At 36.9% G+C, this 26,716-nt stretch overlaps 3 protein-coding genes across 3 annotated transcripts; all 3 read left to right on the forward strand.

Moving 5' to 3' along the window:
• Nucleotides 1–3,329: 3,329 nt before the first annotated feature.
• On the forward strand, nt 3,330–4,265 carry LOC121454588 (olfactory receptor 9I1-like). The gene has a single exon (XM_041661997.1). It carries the CDS (start codon nt 3,330–3,332, stop codon nt 4,263–4,265), a length of 936 nt encoding a protein of 311 aa, XP_041517931.1.
• Nucleotides 4,266–15,345: 11,080 nt separating this feature from the next.
• Nucleotides 15,346–16,296, forward strand: LOC121454604 (olfactory receptor 9I1-like). Its single transcript, XM_041662019.1, has one exon. The coding sequence runs from the start codon at nt 15,346–15,348 to the stop codon at nt 16,294–16,296; it is 951 nt and encodes a 316-aa protein (XP_041517953.1).
• Nucleotides 16,297–25,421: 9,125 nt separating this feature from the next.
• On the forward strand, nt 25,422–26,366 carry LOC121454612 (olfactory receptor 9Q2). The gene has a single exon (XM_041662026.1). The coding sequence runs from the start codon at nt 25,422–25,424 to the stop codon at nt 26,364–26,366; it is 945 nt and encodes a 314-aa protein (XP_041517960.1).
• Nucleotides 26,367–26,716: the final 350 nt, after the last annotated feature.

Raw genomic sequence — 26,716 nt, forward strand, 5'->3', positions numbered from 1 at the left:
TTGTTACCTCATATTGTTATTGTCAAGTTGAATTGGGACTGGCACCTTTAAAGTGCTTAGCATGTGCTTGAAGCAAAGTAAGGACACAATATTTAGGTAGAATAATTTTGAGACATTAATTCCATAAGTGAAGAATTTAGCATTGTAGAGCTTGATTGTCATCAATGATAATTATCCTTTGGAAGATAAAGAAGAAAGAGTTTGAGAAAAGGTTGCAACTAAAAGTGTAAGGTAACTGGGGCATTGTTCTTGGCTAAAATATTTCTCTTTCCCTAGGGATCTCTCAGAGCCTCCATCTTATTCTGTGCTGGATGTTGTATAATAAAAGCATATCACAGGTAATAAGTACTGTCAACTCATACATGTTTTAGGATTTATTAAAATGTTTATAAGCCTTGTAGTCCACGCGTCACATCTGCCTTTCATAATTTTTCTATCTTATCTTCTGTAATCATCCCTGAGCCTTGGGAGGAGAGGGTATGTAATATGCAGCTCTGATTTATGGCCGAGCATTCTGAAGTTTCTGATTATTTGTTCATCAGACAGTTGTTGGTCTTTTTGTTCACCACATTTTACTGGAAAAAAGTTTTAGGAACTCTTGGCAATTAATAGATGCTGGAGGAGGGAGAGTCAGGTTTTAGATCATGTTCCAGTAAATGATGCACGTTCTAGAGCAGATTTGCAGCACAACGTAGACTTTATGGATTTAAACAAAAAGGATGATACAAAACTGGGTGGGTAGGGGAAAGGGTGCGGCTCTAGGAGTTGGGATAGGAGAATGAATATTATCAAAAAAACATTTTTGCAAACTCTCAAAAAACTAATAAAATGTGTTGATTATCCAATTTTCCATTTTAAAGCAGTTTTCAGTTTAAGGAGGCTATTCCCTCTCTCTACTCTGGCCACAATCTAAAATACTAGTTCCCCAAAACTCTTCTTAAATAACGTCACACAAAATATGAATATACCAGGTGGGTCGTCAAAATATTCCTTCTGTAAACTATGGCTAAATTGTCCTTAGATGAACCTAGGCAGCTTTAGAACATTGGTTCTAAGTTGTTGAAACACTCATTCATATTTGCCTCTTGGTTAAGCAATTTACTTAAAGACCCACCAAGAAAAACATGGGGCAAGAAGGTCTATGTCAATCCAGAATCATGAAAGAAAAAAAAAAACCCACACAAGTATTGCAAAAGTTCAAAGCAAACCTTAATAATTATTTGCCTAAAGATCTTTAAGAAGTATGTGTGTGTGGTTAAGTTTTGGAATGGGGTATGCAGACAATTTTGTTTCTGAGAACAGAAATACAATGTGGTTGAAAGAGTACAGAATTTGGCATTAGAAAGTCCTAGGTTCAAATACAGTATGATGAACAAGTTCCATAGTCACTCTGAACTTCACTGTGTTTGTTCATCATGTATGTATTCCTGTCAGAAGCAGGAGAGGTAATATGATGTGGGTTTGGAAAGAGAAAGAGAGACAGAGAGAGACACACAGAGAAACAGAGAAAGTGACAGGAAGAGGCAGAACGACAGAGACACAGTCTTAGTGTCCTGTATTTTTAGCTGTACCCAATTTGCTGACATTTAGTCTCTGCTCAGGTACTTTGAACACTAAACCTGTCACAAGGATTCCACAAGCCAGTCATTAGACAGAAAATGTAATTAAAAAGTTTACCAGTTAGATGATAAAAACATGTTAATAATTAGCCAATTTTTTTCATCGTTTCAATGTAGGAAGCTTGCAATGAACCACAGGGGAACTTCTCCATACTGTGGATATGAACATGTGGGAAAATATAGTAAAACAAAAATATAGTACTTCTGATGCGGGATTTTCCTCTGTATGCTGTGATTTCCATTAACGAATAAAGAAACTGCTTTGTCCTGCTGATAGGCTAGAACTTAGGTAGGGATAGCTAGGCTGAATGCTGGGAGAGAGAAGGGCAGAGTCAGAGAGACGCCATGGAGCCACGAGAGATAGACAGAAACTTTGCTGGTAGGCCATGATCTCATGTTGATGCACATATTAATGGAGACGGGTTAAATTAAGATGTAAGAGTTAGCGAATAAGAAGCTAGAGCTAATGGACCAATCAGTACTTTAAATAATATGGTTTCTATGTGATTATATCGGGTCTAAGCTAGCCGGGTGACCAGAACCAACAAGCAGCCTCCCTGCAACATATTTTCTTATTATAAATTGTAGCAAATGAATATAGATTTAAACATACACACATAGTGGCATAAAAATAGAAAGGGCACTTATGGGGCAAGAGGATGTAACCTGGATAGGAGAGAGAAGGGAGGAAGAAATGGTTACTGAGAAAGAAAATCAAAGAGTATTTCTTTTCTTTGGTATGAGGAGGCTGTATTATTCAGAGAGTGTACTATTTCATGAAAGGAAAGGTCCGGAAGAAAAACGACTGGGGTAAGTGGTGGGTAAGAGCAAAGAACACTTACATGTATGTATAAAATATCACAACAATGATAAAAGAATTAATGATGGAAATGAATGCAATCACAAAGGAATAAAGAAACAATAAAATTAGATTATGTGACCCAAGTCACAGAACTAAGGCATAGGAAGATTGTGGATTTGGATTATTTAATTTTAGATGTTGTATATTAAAAACTCTTGAAGCACAGTATATTAAATGTGATGGGTAAGAATTGAAGTAGAAAAAATTGTTCTAGTATTATCTGAATAAACAATATCCTGGAAAATGATATAATAGTAAGAAGAATATATGGATGTATGTATTAAGGGATTATTCAACACAAAAAAACAGACTAATCAACTTTCTATTTCTTTATCACTTTCATGAAAAGATGGGTTACATTGATTTGAGGATAATGACAAAAGCTAAGGTCAGTGTGTGGAGGGGAGAGAGAGAGACAGGGTCCAGTTTCAAGAAGAGAATTGTACAGGTTGTACTGCCTGAGGATATGGTGGCTCATATGGACAACAAATAAAAACATGTTGGCATCCAGCAAAGAAGACTCCTTCCTGTAATGGGGTTGGAATGGAGGTACAAAGGGTCATTTTGGTCTTCCCCAAACCTGAGGATCATCTCTCTTGTCCTCAGAGAAACCTACAAATGTAAAGCAGAATTCATTTGAAGCAGAAAGAGCAACTGAAGAGTCACCTCATATGCTTTGGAAATGTCTAAGGAAAATCACTGAGATTCAACAATTCCTGAAAAACACTTGTATAAATAGCCTCAGAAATACAAATTAACACATACTGTAGAGAAAAAGATTGGTCATCAGTCCTGGATTCATTGCATTTCACTCTTATATTCTGATGAGTATATAGTCCACACTGAATATGACCAATAGTAATTATACCACAGTAACTGAATTCATTCTTGTAGGTTTTACTGACTACCCAGAGTGGGAAATTCCTCTCTTCTTAATGTTTTTGAGTTTCTATCTTGTAACCATCCTGGGGAATTTGGGTATGGTCATTCTTATTCTGGTGGACATCCAACTTCACACCCCAATGTATTTCTTCCTGTGCCATCTCTCTGTAATGGATGCATGCTACACCTCGGTTATCACCCCTCAAATTCTGGCCACACTGGCCACAGGCAAAACCGTAATTACCTATCATCACTGTGCTGCTCAGTTCTTCTTCTTCACCTTCTGTGCAAGCACAGAGTGTTTCCTCTTGGCAGTGATGGCCTATGATCGCTATGTTGCCATTAGCAATCCTCTGCTCTACACTGTGGCCATGAGTCCGAGAAAATGCTGGAGTTTGGTAGTGGGAGCCTATGTGTGTGGATTGTCTGGGTCCATTCAGAGGACCACATGTACCTTCTCCCTCTCATTCTGTAAAGACAATAGGATAAATTTCTTCTTTTGTGACCTCCCACCTCTACTGAAGCTCTCCTGCAGTGATACAACAAATGCTGAGATTATCATTGTGTTATTTGGGAACTTTGTCATCTTGGTTAATGCTTTGATCATACTCATTTCCTACCTGCTCATCATCAAGACTGTCATCAGGATGAAGTCTTCAGGTGGCAGAGGTAAAACATTCTCCACATGTGTCTCACACCTCACTGCTGTGGTTCTTTTCTTTGGGACCCTCACCTTCATGTATATAAGAAGTGGCTTAGGAAAATCCCTAGAGGAAGACAAAGTTGTATCAGTCTTCTACACCGTGGTCATCCCCATGCTTAACCCACTGATCTACAGTTTGAGAAATAAAGATGTAAAGATTGCCTTCAGAAGGGTCACTAATAGACGACAGATGTCCTAGACTGTATAGAACTGAGTGAGATGACTTCTCCTCATTGTCAATTTTCTATGAAGATCATTAATTACATAATAGACAGCAACAATATAATCATCTTCTATCTATGAACAGAGTGGATGCTTGCAAGTTGTTTCAGGCAAGATGAAAAGTTGTCATGCATTTTATATCCAGAAAATAAAGTATCTTTCTTTCTTCTGTCATGGTCTCCTGATGCTCTCTGATACCATCACTTAGAGAAGGTTTAAGAGACCTCATGATTTTATGCTCTAAATTCTGTTATACTTTCCATATTGTCTTTGCTGCTGTGCATGTCATTGTGCTTATTGTGTCAGATATTACATTTCAGGACTCTGTGCATGGAGTTATTTGACTTTTTTGTTTCCTTTTCCATATGTAAAGTATACAGTATAAGCTTCTCCTTCAATATTACAATGTCTTTCTTTTTTCTGGGCTTATAATAAAAGAACTTTCAAACTGTTTTTATAACCCACTTATTTTCTTTTCTATTGATATGTTGATGACTTCAGAATGAACCTAGCCACTTCACCTATAGAAAGGTGTCTACAAGGGTCAATTCTGGCCTTAGTAGGATGATGCACTGTCATTCTTCCTCACTCTAATGCCTACCTTGTTGGAAGCTCTCGTCCCAGTATCATGCCTTTAGGATTAGCGATGTTAAGATAGCACAGAAACAGACAGTTAAACCACTCATTCCCTTTTTTTGTAGTAGACTTTATGACCTGTGAATACAATACCAGGCTGTAAAACATAAGATAATTTTCTTTCTTTTCTTAATTTCCATGTCAGAAGTCAGATGAGATATCAGTAATTGCATTTGAAAAAGATTCTGTCACATACATAGTTCTATTTGCATTTCATTTTAACTTCAGAGGCAGATGAGAAGATGTTGCCAAATAGGAAATTTTCATTTAGTAATAAGTAAAATATTTCCTTCAAACCCAGAGTACTCAGAATACAAAGCACACACAGCAGTAAGCTAGGTATGGGTAGTTTGAAGATAAAACTAATTTTGTCTCTAATTAATTGTGAGAGTTTGGATAAATATTTCACACTTTTTATATATATTATATATTATAAAATATATAAATATTTTAGACTTTCAGATCTAAAATAAGTATAGCAATTCCAAATTTAAATACACTATAATAATTGAGTAAGATGATAAGTAAGAAATTTCCTAGTGTAAGTCAAGTGTCGGTATAATTTGATCTCTTTCTTTACATTCTCTAACTCTATGAAATTAATGCTATTCTCTTGCTGCAACTGCATGACTCATTCAATATTGATATAAAACAATAATGACAAAAGGTAATGGATAGAGGAAGATGAATTAATCAAACATATTTCATGTTTATCTGGGGAATTATACTTATGGCATCTCATATAACCAAAATAACTGAAGAACTCCTTCTTTGAATTTTCTTTTTTTTTTAAATTTATTTATTTATTTATTAAGGATTTCTGCCTCCTCCCCGCCACCGCCTCCCATTTCCCTCCCCGTCCCCCGATCAAGTCCCTCTCCCTCATCAGCTCGAAGAGCAATCAGGGTTCCCTGACCTGTGGGAAGTCCAAGGACCGCCCACCTCCATCCAGGTTTAGTAAGGTGAGCATCCAAACTGCCTAGGCTCCCACAAAGCCAGTACGTGCAGTAGGATCAAAAAACCATTGCCCATTAAGTAGGTTCAAAACCCCGTGCCATTGTCCTTGGGTTCTCATCAGCCATCATTGTTCGCCATGCTCAGAGAGTCCAGTTTTATCCCATGCTTTTTCAGTCACAGTCCAGCTGGCCTTGGTGAGCTCCCAATAGATCAGCTCCACTGTCTCAGTGGGTGGGTGCTCCCCTCGTGGTCCCGACTTCTTTGCTCATGTTCTCCCTCCTTCTGCTCCTCATCGGGACCTTGGGAGCTCAGTCCAGTAATGTGCTGGCTTTGTGGGAGCCTAGCCAGTTTGGATGTTCACCTTCCTAGAAATGGACGGAGGGGGGAGGACCTAAGGACTTACCACAGGGCAGGGAAATCTGACTGCTCTTTGGGCTGGAGAGGGAGGGGGAGAGGAGTGGGAGAGGGGGAGAAGGGTGGGAGGAGGGGGAGGGAAATGGGAGGCTGAGAGGAGGAGGAAATTTGTTTTTTTTTTCTTTTCTCAATAAAAAAAAAGTTAAAAAAAAAACATTGCCATTGTTCTTGAGTTCTCAGTAGTCCTCATTGTCCGCTATGTTCAGCAGGTCCGGTTTTATCCCATGCTTTTTCAGACCCTGGCCAGCTGGCCTTGGTGAATTCCCGATAGAACATCCCCATTGTCTCAGTGTGTGGGTGCACCCCTCGCGGTCCTGAGTTCCTTGCTCGTGCTCCCTCTCCTTCTGCTCCTGATTTGGACCTTGAGATTTCTGTCCGGTGCTCCAATGTGGGTCTCTGTCTCCTTTCATCGCCTGATGAAGGTTAATATTCAGGAGGATGCCTATATGTTTGTCTTTGGATTCACCTTCTTATTTAGCTTCTCTAGGATCGCGAATTATGAGCTCAATGTCCTTTATTTATGGCTAGAAACCAAATATGAGTGAGTACATCCCATGTTCTTTTCTTTGGCTTTATTTTCAAATTATGTGTTTGGGTGTTTTGTCTGCATACTGCATGTGTGCAGTATCCATAAAAGGCCAGAAGAGGGCATCAAATCACCTGGAATTGGAGTTAGAGTTAGCCATGAGCTGCCTTGAGATGCTGGAAACTGAACTTGAATCTTCTGGATGAGCTGCCATCTCTTAACTGTGAATCCATCTCTCCATCTCCAATGACAACTTTTTTTACTGAGCATATTGTTTTGTTACACTGAAATCTTTACCCTGGCTGCCATTTTTGAGACATTGTTTCTTTTCCTTCCATATTGAGGTCCTTTGGGGTCCAGTCTCAAGGTCCTCTTCAGAGTTCTTATTGAATGCTACAGCAAGAGCTGTTCCAAACAAGTCTCTTTATTCTTCTGCTTCTATTCTAATTGTCCTTCCTTGATTCTATTTCCCCTTGTAGGTTTTTGGTATGTTGTGTTTTCACTCAATTCTTATATTTTTTAACGTTTCACTTTTTTTATTTCCTCAACAACCCTTTTATCACTTAGTAGTATATAATCTTCATAAGCTTCTGTATATCCTATAGTATCTTATGCTCCTGAGTTTTAGCTTTATTTCACTGTTGTGATCATATAGAATATGGCATACAAACAAATATTTCATTATTTTACTCTATTTGTCACATTGTCTTTGGGTCCTAATAGGTGATCTACTTAGAGAAAGATCCATGGGCTGCTGAGAAGAATCTAAATTCTGGAGTATTTTAATTGGATAGTCTGTAAATGTTTAAAAAATGTACTTGATATACAGTGTCATTTAATTTAGATATTTCCATGAATTTATGACATGTGCGCATGTGTGTGTGTGTGTGTGTATGTATGTGTGTGTGTTGACCTGTCAATTCATTTGAGTATTGAGGCCAATCACTACTATTGTGCTGTGGTTAATTTGTGACTTTGCATCAAATAGTATTTCTTTTATGAAACTGGATTCACCCATGTTTTAAAGCATGCATGGGTTTAAAATTAAGATGTCTTCTTGATGAGTAATTCACTTAATTGCTATGAATTGATATCCTTTATCTCTTCTGAAGTTTTGCTTGGAGTCCATTTTGCCAGATCATAAAATCACAACTATTGCTTGTTTCCTACATCCCTTTCCTTTGACTATCTTCTCAATGTTTTTATCCTAAAGAAGCATCTGTCTTTTATGTTTAGTTACATTTTTTGGGGGGCAAATGATGGTCCTAGACCCAAATGATGGTAACCCAGACCCAAAAAGATGAATATGGGATGTACTCACTCATAATTGGTTTCTAGCCATAAATAAGGGTCACAGAGTCTACAATTGGTGATCCCAAAGAAGCTAAGTAAGAAGGTGAACCAAAGGAAAAACATATAGTTGTCCTCTTGGCTATGGGAAGTAGACAAAATTGCCGGGGAGAAAATTGAGATCTTGGGGGTGGGGTGGGATGGGGGTAAGGGGATATGGGGAGAGAAAAGTGAGAAGGGGAGGATGGGGGGAACTTGGGGAAAAAGGAGGATTGGGATAAAGGAAGGTTGGATAGGGGAGCACGGAAGCACAATTTTTAGTTAGGGAGCCACCTTAGGGTTGGCAAGAGACTTGAACCTAGAGTGGCTCCCAGGAGCCCAAGGCAATGTCCCCAGTTAGTTCCTTGGGCAGCTGAGGATAGGGAACCGGAAATGACCCTATCCTATAGCCATACTGACAAATATCTTGCATATCATCATAGAACCTTCATCTGGTGATGGATGGAGATTGAGACAGAGACCCACACTGGAGCACTGGACTGAGCTCCCAAGGTCCCAATGAGGAGCAGAAGGAGGGAGAACATGAGCAAAGAAGTCGGGACCACGAGGGGTGCACCCACCCACTGAGACAGTGGAGCTATCTATTGGGAGCTCACCAAGGCCAGCTGGACTGGGACTGAAAAAGCATGGGATAAAACCGGACTCTCTGAACATGATGAACAATGAGGGCTGATGAGAAGCCAAGGACAATGGCACGGGGTTTTGAACCTACGTAATGGGCTGGCTTTGTGGGAGCCTAGCCAGTTTGGATGTTCACCTTCCTAGAAATGGACGGAGGGGGGAGGACCTAGGACTTTCCACAGGGCAGGGAACCCTGACTGCTCTTTAGACTAGAGAGGGAGGGGGAGAGGAGTGGGGGGAGGGGGAGAAGGGTGGGAGGAGGGGAAGAAGGGTGGGAGGAGGGGGAGAAGGGTGGGAGGAGGGGGAGGGAAATTGGAGGCTGGGAGGAGGGGGAAACTTGTTTTTTTTTCTCCTTTTCTCAATTAAAAAAAAAGAAAATTCATGTTCAGAGATATTGTGGGAAGATATGTATCAATTATTGTTATTTTGTTGATTTTGTAGAGCTTGTTGTTTTCTTACTCCTCTGTTATGTAACTATTATTCCAGTGTGCTTTCCTTCCTTTGGGCTTATGAATATATTTTTTTAATTCTTTCTCTTCAAGTCAAAACTTTCCTTCAAGTTTCTTAAATAGCTAGCTTCATGGTCATAAAATACTTTAGCTTATTTTTTATCACAGAAATTTTATTTTAATCTTTTAATGATGACATAGCATTACTAGTTATAATAGTTTGAATTGATAGTTATTTTTCAGAACCTGAACTGTATCATTCTCTGGATTTCTATTGAGAAACTCATGAGGATGCCTTTATATATAACTTGGTATTTCTCTCTTGCCACGTGAAATATTTTTCCTTCTTTTTTGTTTATTTGTTATTTAATTATGATATGATATAAGATCTCTATTGTTTTCTTTTTTTTTTTTGGTCTTCTCAGCTTGCTGTTCTAAATGCCTATTTTATTTAGATTGTATATCTTTCCTTATTTTCTGGATAATTTTCTTGTTTGATTTAAAATATTTTCCATGCTTTTAAAATGAAATTATTCTCTTTGCTTTGTATCCATAATTGTTAGGTGTGATATTTTCACACTTTCTCATATATCTTTTAAGTCTCCCTTTATGCCTTCTCTTAAATAAATTAATGAAATGGAAGTTTGGGGCGCATTTCCTGGGAATATTTGTGGAGGTCAGAGGACAACTTGCAAGGAAATGGTTCTCTCCTCCCATCATGTGGCTTGTAGGGATTGAACTCAGTTAGTTAAGGCTCTGCAGAAAGCATCTTCATCCTCTGAGCCATCTTGTTATGCCAACTTTTGCATGAATACTGTCTTTTTCCTCATTGGATTGTTTTGATTCCTATATCTTTTCTTCTGCTCACATATTCTATCATCTTCTCATATCATCCTGCATCTGCACGCTCAAAACCATGGCTAAGCCAAATGCTTGTTAATTATCAAAATATTTATTCAAACTTCGATACTTAGGAAGTATATTACATCATTGACACTTCTAGTGCTAGAATACTGTGAATCTTAGAATTCCAAGTAGATGAAAGCAAACAGGCTAGGCTGAGTTAACTGAAAAGAACATTTGAGAATTTACCATGAAGCTGAAGAAACAAGACTAACTACCAATGAATAATGACTATGTAATGCAAATGCAATTTTGGCAAATTGTATGTTTCTAACAAAAATATTGGTGGTTTCAAAGGCAGGAAATATAAAAACGGAACAAAGAACGTTAGTCACAGAGCTCTGGAAATGGATCTTGAAGGAGGTGGGAAAGTATTCTGCTCAGTGCAGAAACAGTTGAAGTATGGTTATACCACCATAAATTTGCTGCCCTTTGAGTAAAAACTCATACTTCCTTATGAAAATTGAAACCTTCTGTGCTGTTGGATTTCAGATCTGAGTTGTTGTAACTGGACAATGGCTGTAAAAATATGTATACTGTAAAGATACCTTTATGTGGGGACCTCTGATCTGAATTTCAGGCCTTTGACTAACTGAGCAGAACTTGTCTGTTCCCCGTAAAAGCTATGGTTGATCTCCAGATCCTAGTTGGAAGTTGCCATGAAATATCAAAGGTAAGATTTTATCCACTAAGAGATGTGTAGAAGACAGAAAAATAGGCTTCTGCCTGAGAGAAATGGCTGGGAAAATGATGGGGGAGCTTTCCCCAAGAGTTTTAGAACCTGTTCCTGGAACTGATTTATGATTCAGGGGAATACTTCTTTGCTGCAAAGCTTCTACTTGGCCATCCCCCAAAGCATTTTAATTACCCATGTTGCTATTCAAGAAGAAATCCCCAAATGATCCATTACATTGAACTATGTGTGCAATCTTAGCTGCTTTCTAAAAATACTTAATGCATTTGTTAATTTGAATTCAAAGGCTTCAATTGAGTTCAATAGGTAGATTCTACCACCTTACAATCTTTTAAAGATAATAAAAATTTCTAGACAAACCAGCAAATGACAATTAGGGCTAGAATAAGGCCATTGCTGCTTGACCTTTTTTAAAATTTCTTCTTATTTGTGTGTATTAATGCTTTGCCTACACACAGTATGTGCACCATATATGTGCCTGATACTTGCAGAAGCCAGAACATGGCATCAGATACCCTGGAACAGATGATTGTGAGATTCCATGTGGCTACTAAGGGTGGAACATAAGTCAGTGATGAAAGATGAAAGAAAAACAATGCTCTTAATCAATCAGGTATCTCTCTGGATCCAGACAGTCCCATCTTAGGGTAGCATAGCCATTCGAAGAGATCAGTTTTCATCTAAATGCATGGGTATGTACGGATCATTTTGTTTTGCAAATACCATCTTTCATGTCTTTGCAGTTGGGTATCAATAAGTACCTTTTAGAAAATAAAGTTTCTTAAGAGATATTCTCACCAGATTATAGAGTTTAGTTTTGGTATTTCTCTGAGGACATGAATTTTGCCCTTCTAGTAGCTATGCTGAAAGATGCAATAACCACATATATTACAGTTACATCTTTGGATTAAGATAAATCTACATTAGATTCCAGATTTACTAGTTGCTTTGACCTTGAGAAGTATCCTTTGTTATTTAATCTTAAACTCCTCAAGGACAAAAATAACACCTCTTTCCTAGGTGTAAGATAATGTGTGATAAACATGACACATGGTGATTGTCAAAGAGCAGGTACTCATTGAACAAAATACTAGTGTTTGGTAAGCATAAAGTCATAAATTGATTTACTTGCACTCAGGGGATCAAGGTGGGACCTTTTTTGTTCAGTAGTAACATTTCAGGAAAATTATTTAGTATCTCTGGGCTTCATTTTTATCTGTAAAATAAAAGTAAAATTTTGAATATTGTAATATGGGATTATCAAATTGAAAGGAAATAATAGCTTTAACATGTTCAGCATCTACCTCACTCCATGAAGAAGCTCAATAAGTGTGTAGTAGTGTTTTGAGAAACTGATTCTGGTGAAGTGAGGAAAGATACTATTTTTGAGCTCCTTTGATGATAACCCTCCAACCTCCCAGGAACTCAATCCTTGCAAGAAATAGGAAGATGTTGAGGGTAGGTTGAAAGTTAGACTAAGTATAATTTTTAGAATTAATCTCCTTTTTAAAGTTTCTATTTAGATATCATACCCTTTTAATTCCCCTCAAGGATCTAATATTCTTTATTGTATATTATAAATATGATATCAACTCATAAAAATCCCCTGTGTTTTTATCAAAATGTTCACTAGGAGTAAACTGGTTTCAGTAAGGCTGTTGACTTCTATTACTCTAGGGTCAAACCAACTTGATGTTGCCTCAAACCCTTTAAAAAACATCTAAAAAAAGTGGATATTTCCAGTCACATTCTGACAGTTTCCTTTGTAAAATACCTTAGATATTTATCTGTCAAACAATAAGGAGTGTACAGGCATTTGTAGAGGTGTATGTTTATAAATATTTATGAAAATGGTAGAGACACATTACATTAAATTAGTCATTTTATTATGATAAATTTTATAAAAATGGTAATTCCATGTTACTACAGCAAATAATAATTTATTTGTAATATATTTTGTGTGTTCATGTATTTTGTTAAAGAATCAGCAACTTTAAGTAGTCAAGTTTTAACCCGAATCCCATGTAGGGAATGTGGTGCTAAGCTAATGGGCAAATGGTTCTAGGGAAGAAGTTTAGAGTAATAGAAACAGGGCTCTTTAAAATGGACAGTGATTCCTCTGCATGTGAATTCAATGGGGAGTTTTCATATCTGGTTTTAGTTTCTCTTCCATAAATAATGTATTGATAGCAACTATCTAATGATATTATTGACAGTAATCTTTAAAATATTTAAATATCAATGCCTTTAAAGTAAGGATTATGTATCTGGGTTTCCATGAAGAAATTTTCAATGACCATTTGGATGTTAGGAACGTTCATGAAAAGACAGAATGCATATGAGAGATGGTAAGTAGCATGCATGTTAGTGATGATGTGACTCGGATCTGTGTAGTGGCATTTCATTTGTTTTAATAAATAAAGCTTGCCTGAAGATCAGAAAAGTAAAATAGTCACACTGGCCAGCCTTATGTACCAGGCAGTGGTCACACACAACTTTAAACCCAGTAGTACACTAGCTTGCCATAGAAACCAGGCGGTAGTGGTGCATGCCCTTAATTCCAGAACTAGAGATGAATATAAAATAGAAGGAGAAAGGTCTCAGTCTCTGTCACATTCTGAGGTTTCCTGGAGGCAGGATCACTATTTTCAGACTGAGGTTGAGGTAAGAGCCAATGGCTGACTGCTTTACCCTTCTGGTCCTCAGGTTGAATCCCAACATATGTCTTTGCATTTTATTAATCATATTATAGATCTGTGACATATGGCAATAAGAAATTGTAGGAAATTCAAATTGCCATAACTCATTATGAAACAAGTTAAACATAATTATCTTGGAAAAGTGATAAAACATAACATAAGAACATTAGTTTCACTTGATATTTGAAATATCTCCCCAGAATCAACAGAATCCCTTTAGTGTATGGTACATATGCAATCATAATAGGAAAACACCACTTAGCATTTCCATAACTGAGCAATCAATTCATGAATCTAGCCATAAGAACAAGTATTTGTACAGGTATGGAATGAAAGACAAGATTTCTTCTAGGAGAAAAAAACCTGAATTAAGAGGGATTTACTTTATGTAATGAGAGGCCAAAATAACTCATTATTGTGCCAAACTTGCTTATGTAAATCAATCTGTCACTCAAGAAATTTCTAATATGAAAATACATTGTTAATGAGATGCATAGGTAAATATAGAGAATTTATATGAGGGAAATATATTATATTTAAGCAAGAGAACAATATGTCATATTTAAAATCTATCATAACATTAGCAATAATAATAAATAAATATATTTAGGTCTTTTAGAACTGAACATTATATCTCTTACACACATTAAATTACTTAATACTAATAGAGCAATGGTGATGTATGCTTTTAATCCCAGCACTGGAAAGGCAGAGGACGGTAAATCTCTGTGAGTTTGAGGTCAGCCTGCTCTATACAGCTAGTTCTAGCACAGCCAAGTCTACACAAAGAAACCCTATCCCAAAAAGAAACAACAACAAAAAAACACTTAACACTCACAACAATACTTTAGTATAGGCATAATCTTTCCATATTATAGATAAGAAATTGATGCAAATAAGGAAATACTAAAGCCACATAATAAGGAGAAGAATGAAAACACAACATGTTGAATATGGTAGCTTTTGAGTTAGATGCTAAAAGACTGAAGTGAAGATAAAAAGGAATATGTATTTATCTATTGTCTCTCTCTTCTCTCTCCCTCTGTGTGTGTGTGTGTGTGTGTGTGTGTGTGTGTGTGTGTGCGTGTGTGCGTGCACCCACAGGCACTCAATGCTCTCTGTGGAGATCAGGGGACAACTCTTTGTAGTTGATTCTCTCCAGGCACCTTGTGAAATATGGGAAACTAATTCACATTATTAGGCCTGTGTGCAAGTGCCTCTATTAGCTGAGCTGTCTTGCTGGTCCCTGAGAAGGTATTTTTTTCTCAGCCTGCTTAAATAAACATATAAATTAGAGAAAATATACATGAATGTGTGCTACAGGGACAAATAGAAGAGAAAATATATCACCTTCAAATTTCTGTCAAAAGTTCATGAAAAGAAGGCATTAGGTGAATTCAAGTGTCATGAAAAGGTAAACTGAGGCCACTCAATGAGAGGTTTGGACAGACAGATTCCATTTTTATATGTAATGATAACACTGTGATACAAGAGATGTTGGAATATATGTTGTCTTGGTCCTTTTCAAGCCTAGGGTCACTTGTGTCTTTTCTTCACAGGAATTTCCAAATATAAACCAGAATTCCATTGAATCAGAAACAGCAGCTTAATTCTCAGCTCTGTCAAATTTAGGAACTGCTATAAAAGAATAAGCCTGGTTCAGAATTTCTGAAACAAGCATTGAAAATAAACTATAGTTGCAAACTCAGCTTCTACCATAGACAAAGGGGGTTTGTACTTTATTCCCTTATTTTTTAATTTTACTTCATTCTCATACTCAGACTAAAGGTCACATTGATTGACCTGTTATGGCCAATAAAAACCTCACTACAGTATCCAGGTTTGTTCTCATGGGCTTTATTGACCTTCCCAAGTGGGAAATGCCCCTTTTTTTGGTTTTTCTCATGGTCTATCTTATCACCATTTTGGGAAACTTGGGGTTAATCATTATCATACAAGTGGATATACAACTCCATACTCCAATGTATTTCTTTCTGAGCCACCTTTCTATGCTGGATGCCTGCTACACCTCAGTCATCACCCCTCAGATCCTGGCTACACTGGTCAAAGACAAAATGGTCATCTCCTATGGCCAATGTGCTGCTCAGTTTTTCTTCTTTACCATTTGTGCAGCAACAGAATGTTTCCTGCTGTCTGTGATGGCCTATGACCGATATGTTGCTATTAGTAACCCACTGCTCTACACTGTTGTCATGAGCCCTAGAAGATGCTGGAGTTTGGTGGCTGGAGCCTATGGTGGTGGGCTGTTTGGGGCCATCTTAAGAACTACATGTACCTTTTCTCTCTTCTTCTGTGAAAATAATCAAATAAATTTCTTCTTTTGTGACCTTCCACCTCTGCTGAAGCTCTCCTGCAGTGACACAACAAATGTTGAGATCATTATTGTTTTCTTTGGGAACTTTGTCATTTTGGTGAATGCCTTGGTCATACTGATTTCCTACTTGCTCATCATCAAGGTTGTCATGAAGATGAAATCTTCATGTGGCAGAGTCAAGACTTTCTCAACATGTGTCTCCCACCTCACCGCTGTAGCTCTTTTCTTTGGGACCCTCATCTTCATGTATATACGAAACAGCTCAGGAAAATCCCTGGAGGAGGACAAGATAGTATCTGTCTTCTACACTGTGGTCATCCCCATGTTGAACCCTCTTATCTATAGCTTAAGGAACAAAGATGTGAAGGCTGCCTTCAGAAAGATCACTGGTAGATTCCAGGTTTCTCAAACCTTGCACAATTGAGTGAAAGGATGACTTAGTCATTTTTGTTCCTACTATCGGTATTTCCTAGGTGGTATACTATTCTTAGAATAGAGGAAGCAAGTAAGTATTGGAGAGTGCAAAGTACATAGTGGTGAAATGTGTATTTGAAATACTATTGTATTCCCTTTTTACCTCTGTTTGTCACTGCCAGTTTGTTAGTTGGCTCTAGTAACTACTGGTATTCTGCCTCATCATTTATAAGATCAGATTTTGCATTAGTTCACTTGACTTGAATTCTGGACTATCTTTCTCTCTTGTCTTAGTTTTCATCAACATTGCAACTTATTTGTGTAAAAGTTTATATCATGGGCTTGCTTTAAATAGTGAAGTATGGATTTTCACTTCTCTTTAGATGTATAAATGCTTGGTCAATGCAGTTATGTAGCATGCTGATATAGTAACGATACAGTACCAATTCCCTGCTTCGTTAGATTTTCTATCTGCTCTGGCCAAATTAACAAAGTTTGCAAATTGCCTTGCCACTCCTTAAATCACTGTATTTCCTTTTCTTTTTTGTCATCTTCTTCTAAGAGTTTCAAGATGAGATAAGCCACCTTTTATATTCTTAGGCCTCCACAAGGGCTAATGTAGTGTAGTTTTTGAAAGACACAATACATTGCTGTTCCTTCTCACACTTTTATCCTGGTTGTAAGAGGCTCTTACTAAGCATCCTGTGTCATGCATAGCACAGTGACTATAGACAGATATAGATAGTTTAAGCACACCTTATGTTCTGGGTCAAAGATCTGATTAAGGAGGAGAGTAACTACGTGCCCTTCACAAAACTGAGAAATACTTCAAAGCATAGTATTTATTTCCTTCACTTCTAAGTACAGGTTCTACATCAGTCAACTGCTTTGGAAATATTTTTTCATTCCTGGAAATGGTCTCATTTGAGTTTCAAGAAAATGAGAAAGACATTGTGACAAATAAAATTTTCATTTTGAAATCAAGGAAATAGTTTCTTGTTCTTCAGTGTCCTCAGATTATATAGGAGAATCTAAATCCTATTTTCTTTCTAGTGATACTTTGGGTAAATTAATTTCTCAGTCTAAAAGAGGTATAATAACTCTGAATTAAGGAGATATTACAAAATTCATACAACGACGAATATGAGAAATCCCAGAAAAAATCAGCTCTCAGTATCACCCATTCATTTTCTTTTCCATTTCCTTAGTTATTTATGTCAACCTATGAGCCTTGCAAAAAGTCTGTAACAATTGACCAGACTGGAAATGTTTATAAACCAAAATGGTAAAGAGAATGAACTGAGGGAAAGAATTAGTCCATGATTCTCAACATAAAACAAAATCAACTTGTATAAAAATCTGGCAATCTACAAGATATGTTTCCATTGTATGCATTATTTTAAAAGTAACATTACTTTGTATTTAATATATTAAAATTTTCACAATGAATTTTATTTGTTTTAAACAGATATTTATGTTAAAAATTCTCTTTACAAATGGACAGTTTTTCTAAAGGGGTGGCTACTATATAATTCCTGTCAATTTTTCCAGGTTAAACATTAAGCAAATAGCTGTAAATTATAAATGAGTTGCCAAAATATTTCTAAAGAATGATAAAGACAATATTGGGACTTTGTGAATAAAACCAGTATGATTTATCTCTTAGAATTTTTGAAATACACGGAGTTAACAAAGAAAGGAAATGATGTGCAAGGAAAAGTTTTCCCACTATAGAGGAAAAATGCCTTTCTTTTTAAAAGGGTTCATGTTAATTATACAAAATAATTGTCTACCTATGACATTTTCATATATGCATTATATATATATGATTTTATTTGCATATTGTGTCCATAGAGAATACATTCAGTAGTTGTTTCTTAGGAATATGGTTATTTCATTCAACATGATGATTGTTAGTTCCACCAATTTTCCTTCAAATGATATGAATTTATTCTTGATGACTGAGTAATACTCAATTGGGTGTGTATACCATTTTTTTCTGTCTATTCATCTATTGATACACACCAATCTACCATACTGTCTTCAATAAAAGCATTCCCTGGTTCTTCCTTTTGATTTCTTTCCTTCTAAGTGATGCAGTGTTGAGTAAGAACATTATTATAATAATCAATCTCTGAGATTTTATCTGCATATTTGAGTTATTTGGGATTCAAATTGGTATTATTTGTAATTGAGCCTAGTGTATTGTGCATGGCAATGGAGCACTCTATCACTTAATCAACTCCTAATATCTCTATTTGGATTTTAATCCTGCTGACTTTTAAATTATTTCATAAACACTTGGACATTAAATGTGACAAGTTCTTTTGTTCTTTGAAATACTGTCTGGAGTGGTTTATGATGGATTCACGCACTTTAAATGTGAATGATTAGATTTCATGTTGGGAGTAAAGGGCAGGAAAAATGAATTTTTAAGACACCAAATTTTCATATTTTGTGTAAGTCCTTGGAGGACTAGCATGATGTATAAAGAATCAGCAAGAATCCTTAATCCTCTATAAGTTTGTGAAGTTTATATACAGATGCTCTGATTGAACTGAGAAACCTCATAACAATAGCATCAAATGATAATTATCTCTCAATACATATATCCATGAGGATTTTGGGTGTCAGGATGGCAGACCTTAACGATTTTCAATAAAATTTAGTTCAATTTTCAGTTTCTCTATATGTGGTGTCTTCTGAATTTTCATTTCTCTCTATCTGTGGTGTCTTCTGTGATCAACAAGGGATTTGTGTGTAAAGTACTGGTTAATTAGATGGTTCCTAGATAGTCATAGCTTGAACATAAACTCAATCATTGGCAGTCTTCTTATTTGGAATCTTAGACCATTTGCATGCAAACCAGAAAGCTTGAACTATTTGACTTATAATACTCCTTTTAATTTTAATATCTTATGATAACCTACAAAAACCCTGCAGGTCTAAAATATGTAAACTGACAGCAGGAAAAACCATTGTGAAATGAGAGGGAACTCTGAATCAGGGTGGTGCTGCCAAAGTTCTTTCTAGGGATATTTAGAGATACTAGTTGTTTTAAATCTTTATGACCCACCCAAGAAGATTTAACCATGAAAATTTACATTCAGACTTAAATGCTACTCAGTCACAGGCCCTGACTTTTTGCCTCAGAGGCCCAGGTATGTATGTATAGTAGTTAAATGAAAAGATTGCTTAGAAAAAGAGAGCGCCACTGCTTGTAGTCAATTGACACAGGGTTGTGTCCTTGCCCTGTTGGCTGTGGCTGGGAAAGTGATACTATTAATGTAAGCCCAGCTCATCACCAGGGAGTGTGCAGATACTTTACAAAACATGCAGCAATGTGGTCAGGGAGAGGAAGAATTTTCTGCCACAATCTCCTTATTCTGTAGCTTAGGTGCCACCCATAAGCATATCTCCTTCCATTTTCTGACAGAGAAATGCAAATCTCCCAAGAATTTCTAAATGGAGAGTTCAGAATTAACCTCTTGAGAAATATGAAAGAGAAGTCAGGAGTATGCATTCTGCAACCAGACTTAGGGGCTCAAATCCAGATGTATGCCTAGTATGAGACTATTAAAGGGCTGCTTCTGCTTTCTATGCATAAATTACCTTCTCTCCTTAAAGTCAGGCTAGTAATGTAATCAAGCTGTGGTAATGTTGCATGGATTACATGAGCTAAGATGTTTAATTCAATAATCTACTTTACAGTTGTCTTTCCAACTATGTCTATCTCAGAAGACAGAATTTACACACACATATGCTCTCTCACACACACATGTAAACAGACATGTATGTGTGCATATGTATATATGTACATGTATATTTATATCACCTAATGTAGTCCTTAGGCATACACATACTAGGGCAGACCCTAAAATTTGTTGGACTTCCATTTCAAAGTTTAGTCTCAGGGAAAACGTTCTTGGCTAAAACTATTTCATAATCCCCAATTTTAATCAATTGTTGGGGTTTGTTTCTCATCTTTTATTAGTTCTTTGAGAATTTTTAGCTCATTGTGTTTTGATCTTATTCATCCTTCCTCTACCACCTCCACCCTGCACCTAAGTTCATTGTATCTTTTACACCGTGACTGACTTTTTAAAAATTATTATTGTAAAGTCAATACAATTTTTTTAAAATATTTTATGCCAAGTCTTGGAGGTACCTACCTTTAATCCATTTACATTGGAGGAAGAAGCAGGTGAATCTCTGAGTTGGTGGGCAACCTGGTACACAGAGTGAGTTTCATAACATCCAGGGTTATACAAAGAAAGCCCCCAAAACAAATAAAACTCTTTTATGTCTATGGTTTTTGTTTACATCATGTGTAATATATATATATTACATATTATATATATTACATATTATATATATATATATATATATATATATATATATATATATATACTTGGTGCCTATTGAGGTGAGAAGAGACACTGGAGATGTAGATGATTGTGAGATACCATATGGATACTAGGAATTAAATCTGGGTCCTCTGAAGTATCAGCCAGTGCTCTTGACTGCCGAGCCATCTCGGTGATGTGAGATTTCCCTCTGTATGCTGTGATTACCGTTAATGAATAAAGAACTGCCTTGAGCCTATAGCAGAGCAGGGTGAGGCAGAGCAGAGCTAGGCAAGGAGGACTAGACTGAATGCTGGGAGAAAAAAAGGGCAGAGTCAGAGAGAAACCATGTAGCCCTGCTGGAGCCAGATGGAACTTAAGCCAAAAAGCCACAGCCACAGGGCAATACACAGATTAAAAGAAATGGATTAAATTAATATGTAAGAGTTAGCCAATAAGAAGCTAGAGCTAATGGGCCAAGCAATTGTTTAACTAATACAATTTCTATGTGATTCTTTCAGCAGCCTCCTTACTACAATTGTGAGATACCATATGGATGCTGGAAATTGAATCTGCGTCCTCTGGAAGATCAGCCAGTGCTCTGGACTTCTGAGCCATCGCTACACTCTCTCTTCTTACCTGGAGGAAGTATGTGCCACAATGTGCATGTGAAAGTCAAGAAACAACTATATAAAGTGAATTCTTTTCATACACCTTTATGGGGACTCTGGAGATTGACTCAGGTTACAAGGCTTGCATGGCAAATATTTACTCACAGCATCATCTCTTTGGCTTCAATATGCCTATTTATGAGGTATGTATTTAATATATTATAGAAAGATGCAATATCCCTAACTAGATAGGTGAAGTTCCTCAGATTTATTAAATGCTTCCTAAAACAGGGCTTCCGTCACCTGAATGAACTCAATACTGCTTATGAAATAGAACTTTAGGGACTCAGCTATGGGATCCACTTCATGACTCTATAGATCTGGAAGGATGATACTTCTACAAATACATCCCAAGACTTTTCCCAAAAGAGGCATTTGCTTCTGAAAAGATAGTCACACTGTGGCCTAAAGGAGCCATATCCAGAGGTGAATTATATGCAATTATAACCTTACATAAAATCATAATAAAATTCTGTGTTTTATTAAATTAATTACTGCTTTGCTGTTTGCCATTTGGACAATTTCTGAGCCTTTTAAAATCTGAACTGTCTAATGGGTACCCTTCCCCAGGAATACCAGGCTGTTATTGAAATAGAAGATCTATGCTTAATTGCTTTTGGAAATTTGTGGGTTAAAGTTGGTATGGTTTCTTGATTATAGGGCTTTATACATGCAGTTACACGGTATGATTTTCTACCTAATGAATAAGTAACAAAAAGTTGGTCTTTAAGTGTTTGGGAATACTAAAACCATGTCCTGAAACATCTGACGAAGATACCTGAGAACATGCAGGAGCTTCTGACTGACTCTCAAGCCTTACTTCATATTGTAGTCACTTAGGGAGTAAAATCAAAATATACTGGGACTTGCTCTTACACTCAGATACTCTCATGTAATTATTACACACTAAAATATGGGCCTCTGGATTCTAACAGTTCCTAGGGGGATTCTCTTTTATTATTTATTTATTTATTTATTTTTACATACCAACCACAGTTTTGCCTCCCTCCCCTCCTCTTACTCCCCCCACCACCTTCCCCACATTCCCCATCCACTCCTCAGACCTTCCATGGGGAGTCATCAAAATCTGGCATATCAAGTAAGGCAGTACCAAGTCACTGCCCCCTGTATCAAGGCTGAGCAAGGTATCAATCACTCCATAGGGGATGGGTTCCAAAAAGTCATTTTGTTCACTAGAGATAAATTCTGGTCCCACTGCTAGTAGGCCCACAGAATTCCCAGGCCATAGAACTGTCATCCACATTCAGAGGGCCTAGTCTGGTCTTATGCAAGTTCCCTAGCTAGAAATCCAGAGACTGAGAGCTCCAGTTAGCTCAGGTCAGCTGTCTCTGTCTGTTTCCTCATCATGATCTTGACCCCTTTGCTCATATCATCTCTCTGATCTCTGCCCTTTCTTAGACTGTACTCAGTCTCAATATAATTTGGATATTCATGTGTAGCCTTGAATTTCCAAAAGTCATCCTGCTTCTGTTTCTGAGCTCTGAAATTACAGGTGTCCACACCACAGACACCCTGGTGTTTTTTTATATATGTATATCATATGCTTTGATCATATTCAGTAAACAGTGAACCTATACAGTCACGCATTTTAGGATGTCTTTAACATACAAGCAAGAACTCATTCTTAAGAAACTACATTTTTTGTGATCAAGTCAGAGTTGATTATACTAGCATCAAGGTGAGATATAAGAGATCTTCCTTCCAAAAATGAATTGCTTTTTGAACAAAGTAAGAGAAAGATAATTCTATGAACCAGCTTCATTACACTGTACTCCATGTCATGCCATGGGGATTTGAGAGTTTGAAATTAGAAAGCAACTTTCAAAATTATTAGATACCTTGTTAGGAAGTCACAAAATTGCTTTCCCTGGAGAGTCACCTCAGGAGCTAATTAGAAGGCAGTACTGTGACAGTGACTGTAAGATGCGTATCAAGCTTCTTATATTCAGAATAGTTGGAATCAGAACCTTAGGGATACTTGCTGGTTCCTTAAGCCCTACTATTGTAGAAAGAGTATGAAGCAATCTCAGGAGACCAGGGTCAGGTTTGCTAATGTTGAGAGGGTTCCTTGCAGTGAGAGTAAGACATAAAAGAACTGGCTGTGACCCATTTCAACCATAGTGCTATAAATATGAGGAATAGCAGTATTTTTAACAAAAAGAAGAAAGTCAAAGGAAATTAAGACAGAAAGGAAGTATGACTTGCCGATGGCTCCACGTGGTGAACTGGATGAAGGAATCACATGGAATAGCAGGCCACAAGTAGAAATACCACACCAAGAAGAAAAGTACCAGCAGAATTCAGGAAAAGACAACTCAGAGTTTGTGTGTCTGTTTTTCTTTTTCTGTGTTCTCAACCCCATCGGATCAGTTCATCATTGGCCTGCCCTTTGTAGTAGCTGTTTTTCAAATCATCAGCTACTCTTTACAGCTCTGTTGTAGAACATTATCAAAGAATGCGAAATCTTTTCATTCAAACTTCATTAGTTCATCAATACTAGACTGCAGAATACTTTCTGTTTTATTCTCCTTTCAAATATGTAAGTTGTTTATTATTAAACTTTTACTAGAGGTTTTAAAAATAATCAACCAATCATCATGAGGCTTTGTTAGATACCTGTAGGAGCTTATGTTTGCTCTCTTGGTTGCAAGGCTAATGCTAGTGTGAGTATGAGTATATACATTTATAGAGAGTCTTAATTACTCAGCCAGCTTAAAATAAGACAGCAGTTGTCGTAAAGAATTCATACAGTAAAACTGAAAATAAATATTTCTATAAGTAGGGACTATTGTTGATTAATAATGCTTTTTGACTAATTTTGACTCATGCTGTTTTGTTTACAAAAGATAAAATACTCATTTGGACAGGACTGGTGAAAGAAATTCTCTGGTTGCTCAACATAATTTCTTTTTTTAACATAATTTCATTAATGTGCATATTGCATGTAGAAAGAATGCTTTTCAAGGAATTAAAAGTTACCAGATACCATTAAGATGAAATAATATGCTGTATATTCTAATCCTTTTGGTGACCAAATAGAGCATACAATATTATCAATATGATAATTTCTCATTATGTTATTTACGCAAAAATGTTGGGCATTCCAAACTTCTTGTGATTAGAAACAAAGTTAGACACAAGTCTATTCTTGGGAATATCCCCTTGTATTATTTGTTTTGTTAGATGGATATTTAATCACCTCTTTGGTAATTCACTGACATGGTAATAATTGAACCCAGAAGATTTGCAGAACTTCTCAATGGAATTTAAGTGGTGTATGCTGCAGAAATGCAGGTTCACTGATACTTAAAACTCATAGGATAATATTGTCTAGAAATCCTAAATTCTCTATTTTGAAATTTATGGCCTCTTGTGTCTACTACCATCAAAAGCAGCTCTATAAGCTTTCAAACACAGAAGATTTATTTTTATTATTCTTTAGTTTTATTGTTCTTATTTGGAAGAACTATATATCTGCATGCTTTTTCTAGAAGAAAATATACTTCAAGGATCGTATTTCTGAGTGTTTCACATTATGCTTTCACTTGAAAGACAATTTGACATGAAATTTTATTATTAATAAATATTTATTAATAATAATAAAATTTAGTAACAGTGGTTATTTAAAGTCAAATGAGAGGCAGTTAGCAGAAGATGCTCACTTAAAATTTAAACAAGCAACTTTATGCCTATTTAGTGTATTCTAGCATTTCAGTGTCTAGAATCTGTTTTAATCAGCATATGGCTATATTAATATCTTTTGACAGAAGAAGAAATTGAGGTTTAGAAAGGTTAAGTGTTCCATATAATCTAATGTAGCTAATTGGAGAGCAGTTGTAAATGCAAGATCTAAGATGTCAGTCTAAGATCACTTGCTCCCCATTCCTCCTCTAATAGAAACATCCATTGTGTTTTATCTTATCTTAGAGTGAGCTCTGCATTTCCGGAAGTCTTCCTCAGTCTTCAAACTCTGTTGTAGTCAAAGACCACATATCAGAGACTCAATTTAAGTTCTATTATTTGAAATAACTTAATCTTCCCTTGTGAGTCTCTTCACTGGATCTTGTCTTAGCCCTCACAGGTAAACTTCTAGATGAATGGCTGGGAGGAATTACACCTTCGTGACTGAGTTCTTTCTGACTGCATTCACTGAACATCCTGAGTGGGGGCTTCCTCTCTTCCTTTTATTTTTGAGTTTCTACCTCTCTACTCTGCTGGGGAACACAGGAATGATCATCCTGATCCAGAAGAACCGTCGACTTCAAACCCCAATGTATTTCTTCCTCAGCCACCTTTCCTTTGTGGACGTATGTTACTCCTCTGTTATCATCCCTCAGATGCTGGCTGTATTATGGGAATGTGGCACGACTATCTCTCAAGTTCGTTGTGCAGCTCAGTTCTTCCTTTTTACCTTCTTTGCTTCCATTGACTGTTACCTCTTGGCAATCATGGCCTATGACCGTTATGTGGCAGTGTGTCAACCATTGCTTTATGTCACCATTATGACTGAGAAGGCCTGTTTAGGCTTGGTATCTGGGGCATATGTGGCTGGTTTTTCTAGTGGCTTTGTTCGGACTGTCACAGCTTTTACTCTCTCCTTCTGTGGAAGCAATGAGATCAACTTCATTTTCTGTGACCTCCCTCCTCTGTTAAAACTTGTGTGTGGAGACAGCTACATCCAGGAAGTAGTGATTATTGTCTTTGCCATTTTTGTCATGCCTGCTTGCATTGTGGTGATCTCTGTGTCCTATCTCTTCATCATTGTGGCCATCACCAAGATCCGCTCGTCGGGAGGCAGGGCCAAGACTTTCTCCACCTGCACTTCCCACCTCACTGCTGTAGCTCTTTTCTTTGGTACGCTTATCTTCATGTATCTGAGAGATAATGCAGACCAGTCCTCAGAGGGGGACCGAGTTGTGTCTGTGTTTTATACGGTGGTGACCCCATTACTGAATCCACTCATCTATAGCCTGAGGAATAAGGAGGTAAAAGAGGCCATTTTGAAATCTCTGAGAAGATCAAAGATTTCTGGAAGGCCATAATTAGTTTCTGTAAGTCTTTTATCAAGCAGAATCTTTCTTTTGTTTCTATGTTTTATTTTTTCTCAAACATCACTCATTTGGAAGGCTTCTGTAGACTCTAAGATAGACTCAAACATCCCACCTTCACTTTCAGACTTATTGCTCTATGTGCTACTTGCTACTGAATGATGAAAACATTTTATGTATCTGATATGGACTATAGTCAAAATTGGAAAGTAGATAACATGAGAACAGAACATTCTTTGTCAATCTCTCTGCTTCATATACAAATCATCTACAAATAGGAAACATTCTGCACATATTTATTGCATGAATGAATTATTCCCAGATTTCAGTATTAATCTCTATTT

Source organism: Microtus oregoni, unplaced genomic scaffold (genome assembly GCF_018167655.1).
Source record: "Microtus oregoni isolate MIOR12 unplaced genomic scaffold, Mior012 000012F_ref0000307, whole genome shotgun sequence".
Classification (NCBI taxonomy): domain Eukaryota; kingdom Metazoa; phylum Chordata; class Mammalia; order Rodentia; family Cricetidae; genus Microtus; species Microtus oregoni.